At 48.3% G+C, this 8,353-nt stretch overlaps 1 protein-coding gene across 1 annotated transcript in view; it reads left to right on the top strand.

The window, feature by feature from the left end:
- The first annotated feature begins 3,476 nt into the window (after positions 1–3,476).
- Positions 3,477–8,353, top strand: part of ACTR5 (actin related protein 5) — an 18,131-nt gene continuing 13,254 nt past the window's right edge. Inside the window, exons 1-3 of the mRNA XM_045295503.1 lie at positions 3,477–3,875; positions 5,198–5,427; positions 7,150–7,319. Of these exons, the coding sequence (XP_045151438.1) occupies positions 3,477–3,875; positions 5,198–5,427; positions 7,150–7,319 (799 nt within the window). The remainder of the gene's footprint in view (positions 3,876–5,197; positions 5,428–7,149; positions 7,320–8,353) is intronic.

Raw genomic sequence — 8,353 nt, 5'->3', positions numbered from 1 at the left:
TTGGTGATTTCCAATTTCCCTAGATTCATACATTCTCTATTGCTCTGATTTCTATGGATGTTTGCAGCTGTTTCTTTGAATTTTCAGTCATGCCTTATCAGCAAACCAAGGTCCTGAAAGCTTTACTCTAAGTCATTTAAGCCTGGGGAGTTCTTCCCCAGTCTACGTCTACTGAGTGCCTTTCACCCTAAGGGGCTCATCTTCTGGCACTATATCTCACAATGATCTGCTGCTCTTCATAAGGTGTTCAGAGGCTAATTCATTAGAAGTGGACAGCCTCTTCTTCCTTCACAGTCTGTCACCTCTGCTGAAACCTGTTCACTTGGGATGGCCCTGGTGGTATTTGAAATACTGAGGACATAGCATCTAGCATCACAGCAACACAGGAGCCACCACAATAGAAGGACAGACAGACCAGTGGTGGAGTTTTAATTATGGCAAACAATAAACAAGGCTTTTGGCTCAGGGACATGGAGTCAGAACCATGATTCAGCATGAAAGCCAGAGCTTCTAAGAATTTGATGAAGGTGGGGTGGAAAGGGGGAACTGATTGCAAGGATTTACATATAACCTCCTCCCTGGGGGACCGACAACAGAAAAGTGGGTGAAGGGAGATGTCAGACAGTGCAAGATATGACAAAACAATAATTTATAAATTATCAAGGGTTCATGAGGGAGAGGGGAGTGAGAAGGGAGGGGTAAAATGAGGAGCTGATGCCAGGGGCTTAAGTGGAGAGCAAGTGTGTTGAGAATGATGAAGGCAATGAATGTACAAATGTGCTTTACACAACTGATGTATGTATGGATTGTGATAAGAGTTGTATGAGCCCCTAATAAAATGATTTAAAAATAAATTAATTAAATTAAATTATTCAAAAAAAAGAATTTGTCACAGAATGCGTGACTACAAACATCATCCCAATGTCACAGGGACACGAAGGGCAAGCTCATTAGTCTTTGCCGGAGCTTCTTATGAGAGGTTTGGGGCTTGGCTCTCGCTAAGAATATGTATTCAGAGCCACCTTTTAGAACCGGTTTGCTTTTGTCTCTGCCAACATAATAGCTAGTAAAAGTACATTCAAGGTGGCTCTTCTGATTCTTCTTATCTCCTCACCTAAGGGAAAAAGGGAACCTGGGCAGGGAAGAGCATGCCCAGTTCTTTTAGGGCTAAAAGTGAGAGTGAATGAACATCACCTCCACTCCTACCCTCATTGGCTAGAAATTAATCGCATGTTCATACCCAGCTGGATAACCAGGGACTTCTACCGCTAAAAAGAAGAAAGGAAGAACAGACATAGTTGGGGGCAACTCTAGGTCTCAGAGGGAGCCCCTGGTGGTGCAAAGAGTTAAGTGGTTGGCTGCTAACTAAAAGTTTGGAAGTTGGAATCCACTCAGAGGTGCTTCAAGGGGTAGTGGATGGAGCTTCACTTTTTTTTTCTGAAAAAAATTAACAATTTTATTGGCATATAATTCACATATCATACAATTCAATGGTTTAAACATATTATAAGAGTTGTACAATTATCACTACAATCAATTTTAGAATATTTTCTTCTTTCTCCATGTGCCCCCCACCCCCTCCCAAACAGTTTCACTTCTGAGCATGAGGTTTGCTGAAGGCTATGGTTTATAGTGGGAGCCCTAAATTCATCTTGAGTCTCAAGCAGATTCAGTCCCCGGACAGACTATGTTTGGAAGTGGATTACTACCACTGCCCTTGCTAGTCCTTGGGAGAGCATGAGTCACATTCAGTTGTGGAGAGGGACCTGAACCAATCTTGTAAACTTTTCTGATCTGCAACAGTGTAGTCTCAGAATCATGGTCCCTTACCTGTGGTGAACTAACCTGCCATCCATTGTGATTTTGAGTTTCCTTTTTACTCCACGTCCTACTTAAGTAGTCTTGTGGCTGGTGATGTAGTGGTTACACAGTGGACTGTAATTCACACGAGTGGCAGTTCGAAGCCATCAGTATCTCCAGTAAACCATTACAACTTCAGAAACCCACAGGGGGTTGCTATCACTCAGCATTGACTGGATGGCAGTGTTTGGTTTTTTATTTTTGTGGCTGTGAACTTTAGACATTTTGATGGCCTCCTGCATGCTGATGGTCTCCTTCAAATGATTCGGTTTTGTCTTGTCTCTGTCCTGTTTAAGACTTACTAAATTTGTCTGTATAAACTATATATGAACTTGGGGACTCCGCCACCCCCCACCCCCCACCCCACCAAACAAATGAAAGGCCTGGCAATCTCTGCCAAATCTCTGCCATTGAAAATGGCACTGTTCTATTACTGGCACCCAGGGGCTCACCATGAGCTGGGATCCTTGGAAGAGCAACTGCTTTTGGTCTTGAGGTCCCAGCAAGAGGACGTGTGTGGGAGTTACTGTATAAAGGTAGTTTTATTATCAAGTGATATGCATACATAAAAAGCTAAAATATGCTTCCAAAACGTTCAGCCTATGTAACAAGTTCCCAGGTCAAGAAATTGACCCCGCAAACAAGAGACAGGGAGGAAGCAAGATTCGCTGGGGGATTGCATTGAACGAGTTGAATGAGAATGTGTATGAAACACTGAACGTAGAACTAGCATCTGCTCTGTGGCTTCATTTCACAATGTTTTAAAAAAAGACATATCTGACATATATAAAAAAGAGATGGAACATACTAAGGTCATTGGATTCATAGTGAGTTTACAGGTCGGGTAGAACTGTGCCTGTGGGTTTTCGAGGCTGGAACTCTTAAGGACAGTAGAAAGCCTTTTCTTCTGAGGAACGGTTGGTGGTTTTGAACGGCTGACCTTGCAGTTAGCAGCCTAACCAGTAACCACTACTTCAACAGGGCTCACCATAGGGTCACTATTAGTCGGAATCCACCGGTTGGCAGTGAGGAGCTCTTGGGAGGCTTGGTGGCATAGTGGATTATGGGTTGGGCTGCTAACCACAAAGTCAGTAGTTCAAACCACCAGCCGCTCCATTTGAAATGAGGCTTTCTGCTTACATAAAAAGTTCGTCTCGAGCAGAGGCAGTTTTACCCCGTTCTCTAGGGCTGTTATGAGCTGGAATCGACCAATGGCAGTGAGTGTCAGGATCCCAAAATTGTGCGTTTCCTTGATATGCTGGAGGTGGAGTTAACAAGGGACAGACGGCCGTACGTTGAGCCTGGTCGCAAACTGGGCGTGGTTAGCCGAAAAGAGGAGGAGCTTAGCGCCCAGGTCGAGCGACGAGGAAGGGGCGGAGCTTCGTGGAGGTCCGCACGGGGGGCCTTGTTTCCGGCTTCAGACTGGCGGCCAGAGCGCCGAAGCGAGGTGACGCAACTGCCGGAGGCACCTGAGTCTCACGGGCGAGGCAGGTGGAGCGTTGGCAGGACTGATTGGGGGAAGGTGCCTTACGACCCGAGTCGCGCGGCACTACGTGAGGGGCGGGGCCTGGCACCGTCAGCGACGAAGGGGCGGGGCCAGGCGCGCACGCTCCAAGATGGCGGCGCCCAGCGCGGCCGGCCTGGCGGCGAACGTCTTCCGCTTTCGCGACGCTCGCTCCGCACCGGACCCGGTGCTGGAGGCCGGCCCGGTGGCTTACGGGCCGCTGCCGGTGCCTTTGGTGCTGGACAACGGGTCGTTCCAGGCCCGCGCCGGTTGGGCATGCCCCAGGTCGGACCCCGACCCTGAGCCGCGCCTGCAGTTCCGAGCGGTGTGCGCCCGCGGGCGCGGCGCGGCACGGGGAGGGCCCGGCCCTCAGGTGGGCAACGCGCTGGGGAGCCTGGAGCCGCTGCGCTGGATGCTGCGCTCGCCCTTCGACCGCAACGTGCCGGTTAACCTGGAACTGCAGGAGCTGCTGTTCGACTACAGCTTCCAGCACCTGGGCGTCTCCTCACAGGTGACGGGCTGGGGATGTGGCGCGTGGAGGGGAGAGGGCGGGCCCACGCCTCCCCCAGAGAGAGAACAGCCGCAGCCGTGGATTTGCTTGTTGATGCCATTCTTTCACGCGGTCGATAACATATGATGGTAACTGCTAGGTCACTGGTTCAGACCCACCAGCTGATCCACAGGAGAAAGGTGAGGCTATGTACTGTGACAGGGGCCCTGGTAGCGTAATGGTTACTAGTTGGGCTGTTGATCCCAAGGTCCGCAGTTCCAAACCATCTACCGACCGCTCTGCAGGAGAAAGGTGAAGGGTTTCAGTCTGGGAAACCCATAGAGGCAGTTCTCCCCTGCCCTATAGGGCTGTTACCAGGAGGAAACCACGCAATGTGTGCCGTATGTGCTCTGGTACTCATTGCTAACCTCAAGGTCAGCAGTTGGAAACCACCAGCCGCCCCGTTGCAGAAAGACGAGGCTTTCTACTCCTGCAAAGAGTTACAGTCTCTGAAACCCAAAGGGGCAGTTCTGCCCTGCCCTGTAGGGTCACTCTGAGGTCGGAATCAACTCGCTGGCAGGGAGTTTGAGTTCAGAAACCCTAGATGGGGTGGTATGAGTCAGTGGCTTAAGCATAGGGCTGCTTGCTGTGAGTTCAAATCCACCAGGGCTCCGTGGAAGACAAGTGAGGCTGTTTGCTCCTGGGAATAGGAAACCCTAAAGTGCTTTTGTTTTGTTTTAAAAAGACAGTTCCTCCCCCCAACTACCAGGACCCCAATATTGCCTTGCAGACCTGGTTAGACCAGATGATGCACAGCGGTACAGATGGGAATTAGAAACGCAGGGAATCTAGGACAGATGAACCTCTCAGGACCAGGGGTGACAGTGGCAATACCAGGAGGGAAAGGGGGTGAAGAAAGGGGGAATGGATCACAGGGAGCTACATATAACCTCCTCTCTAGGGGACGGGCAGCAGAAGGGTGGGTGAAGGGAGACGCCGGACAGTGTAATATAAGATACAATAATGATTTATAAATTATTAAGGGTGCATGGGGGAGAGGGGAGGAGGAAGGGAAGGGGAGGGGGAACAAAAGGAAAATGAGCTGATTCCGGGAACCCAAGAGGCAAGCGAATTTTGGGAATAATGAGGGCAACAAATGTATAGATGTGTTTTATACCATTGATCTATGTATTGTGATGAATTGTATGAGCCCCAATAAGTTGATTTAAAAAAAAAAGGCAAAAAATAAATAAATCAGCTCAAAAATAAATAAATAAATAAATAAAATGAAAAGGCTGTTCTTCTGTTCTCATTTATACCCTGGTCCTTTTCTTTCAAAGTAGGGCTGTGTTGATCACCCCATCGTTCTGACAGAAGCGGTGTGCAACCCCCTGTATTCACGGCAGATGATGTCTGAACTTCTTTTTGAATGCTATGGGATTCCCAAGGTCGCCTATGGGATAGACGGTCTCTTCAGCTTCTACCACAATAAGCCCAAGAACTTGAGTTCCCACGGGCTCATCATTTCTTCTGGATACCAGTGTACACATATTTTACCCATCTTAGAAGGCAGGTGAGTCACCCTTATATGAGTGTTGCTGACTCGTGTGTTCAGGGCGTACTCTAAAGGTGGAGTGGAAAGAACAGGTTCTGGACCAAGGACTGGACCTCTGGGCTCAGCTCTGAGTCCAGCTCACTGTGTGACTGTGGTGAAGTCACTTTGCCATTAGTCACTCCCTCCTGGGAGGGAATTGGATTGGATGGTCTCTCAGGTCAAAATCCCTAATTCTAGGATTTTATGATTCTGATTTATGGGGCGATACTAGCACCATACTGGTAGGTAGTAGGCACTCAATAAAGAAGTGCTTTGAATGGCTCATTTAAATATATCTAATTTAGAAAGTCTCTACTGGAGTCACTTCATTAAGAAATTATAGTTTTTGTTTTATTATTGGGAGCTCTGTTATCACTCTGTGTAGACCCTTTCAGGTACAGTGCCTGCCTCATGCTAGGCACTCATTAGATCTTCCTGAATCGGATAAAGGGTGCGTGTCCTTGCTGTCATACGTAGGCCCTGTTATGATTGAACTTCAGCTGTCGTAAAAGGCTAGGCCAGTGTTGTGCACTCTTGAAGAAGGCCCCTCCACTGCCAAGGGGGAGTGCAGGCCAGGGGAGGGGAACCCTGGCTTTGGAGTTAGATGCCTAGCTTTGTGGCCCTGCTGGGGATGCTTAACCTTTACAGGGCAGTTACCTGGCATGGACGTTTGAGAAACAGGCAGTGAAGTGACCCAGTGCTTTCTAAGCACTTTGACTGTTGAAGTCACAGTGTTCAGTGCCAACTGCTTGAATTGAATACCTTTTTTGAATAAATATTTTAGAGTTATGTGAATATAAAAAAAATATTGAGTAAATAAATGTTTCCGTCTATTGAAACCTGTAGTGGAGTTTCTCATGGAGCATCTGTGAAAATAGATGAAGGGAAAAGTTCATTCTTAGATTGCCAATTCTCTTGAAATGTCCAGGTCTCTGTTTTAAGCGATCTGCCTCAGACCAGGTTCCCTGAAAGGGCAGAAAGCAGCAAATTGGAGCATGGCCTGTTCTCTTCTGCCCTCTCCTGGTGAGGGATGGGATAGCAGCGATGCTTTCGGTGCCACAAGGTGCCAGGTGCTGGTTCAGCAATGTTACTAGGCCTCTTCTCAGCAGGGCAGAGGGGCCAGCTGCCCTTTGCTGGATACCAGTGTGTGCCCACACACGCAAGGGTTTTCACCAGAAGTGAAGTGCCTAGGGGAAGTGCTCTCAAATGCAGGCTCCCGCCAGAGCCTTCTAGGGGGCTTGTTAAAATACAGATTCTCAAGCTCTTCTCAGACTAAAACAGTTGGAATCTCCGGGGTGCGGGTGGGGGAAGGAAGCCATAGGCATTGGGATTTTTAACATATCCCAGATTTCTGGGTACTTGATCCTAGGGCCACAGTTGAGATACAAAGATCTGACTCTGGGACACACCGTCCCCCTGTTGATCATTGTTTCCTGCTCAGACTCTGGTCAGCAGTTAGATGGCCAGGGGTCTGTCTGGACGGGAGTTCGGAAGTCCTGCCTTGTGTGAGAGGTTGGACCCAAGAACCCTGACAGTCCCTTCCTACAGTTCCAGTTTTCTTGTCAGCCAAGCAAGTCTGTGTGTTCCTCGTTCCTCTGCATGACTTTATCCCCACCCCCTCCCAAAGGACATCGTGCCCTGCACATTTTCTCCTCTGTGTTACAAACAATTCCTGTGCTGTTTTCTGTCGCCGGCTTGCAGGTTAGATGCTAAAAACTGCAAACGCATCAACCTTGGAGGAAGCCAAGCAGCTGGCTACCTCCAGCGCCTCCTTCAGCTGAAGTACCCCGGGCACCTGGCCGCCATCACGCTCAGCCGCATGGAGGAGATCCTGCACGAGCACAGCTACATTGCCGAGGATTACCTGGAAGGTAAGCTTTCAGCAAGGTGCAGGGGCAGACGCTTTGGGGTGTTGCCTGCCCTTGGATTGTTCCAGAAATTGTTATCAGGATGAAACGTGGACCTGTGCACTTACTGTTTTTAGCACCCTCTTCCCCTTTTGGCAGGAGCCCTGGTGGCATAGTGGTTATGTGATGGGCCATGATTCATACCATCAGCAGTTCGAAACCATCAGCCGGTCCTCAGAAGAAAGACGGGGCTTTCTTCTCCTATAAAGAGTTCCAGTCTTGGGAGCTCACAGGGGCAGTTCATCCCTGATCTGTAGGGTCTCTGTGAGCCGGCACTGACTTGATGGCAATGAGCTTGTTTGTTTTTTTTAACCTTTTTTGGCATGCATTTTCCTAATGAACTAGGCAGTGCGTTGATCATTGGCTTATGTGGCATCTGTCTGCAAATGGTAGCTTTTACAGCTTGCCCAAATACAGTCTTAGAATTGTCCAGCTTCAATGTATTCCAGAGTCAGACATTCCTGAAAGAGCCCGTGTCGGGGCTAGATACTGTTAAGGTAGAATGTTTACTGTGGGAGCACTTTTTATTTATTTTCTTTTCAAGTTAGACCTTGAACTTTTCATTGTAGTCTAAGCTACTCATATGTTTAATTACTGTAAGAATGATTACTGTTGTCTTTTATATTGCAATAGAAGTAATATTCCTCAGAAACCTAAATAGTTCGGATAAAATCAACGCGCTATGGAAATCCCACTGTGGGTGAAAGTCTGTCGCACAGAGCATGAATGAGCCGACTTGTTAGCCTGGAAGGGGCTGCCTTCATCCTGGTAGTAGCAAGCTCCTGAAGGGCAAGGCCTTGCCCTAGTTCCCTTCCAACAGGGCTGGGTTAAGACACCTGAGGGCCGCCCTGGACTGGCAATCTGGGGTGCGTCTCTGCTTACACATGCAAATGACATTTGTGACACATACATGTACATGTGTGTACATGTACATGTATTTGTGTGTTTGTGTGATCTAACTTCCTTTAAAAGGTGACCTTAATGTTAGTGATTGAATG

The sequence above is a fragment of the Echinops telfairi genome, unplaced genomic scaffold (genome assembly GCF_000313985.2).
Source record: "Echinops telfairi isolate 266 unplaced genomic scaffold, ASM31398v2 ScPeMD7_5592;HRSCAF=6446, whole genome shotgun sequence".
Taxonomy (NCBI): Eukaryota; Metazoa; Chordata; class Mammalia; order Afrosoricida; family Tenrecidae; genus Echinops; species Echinops telfairi.
Note: the sequence above shows the minus strand (reverse complement) of the source record. Positions and strands in the feature narration are given on the sequence as shown.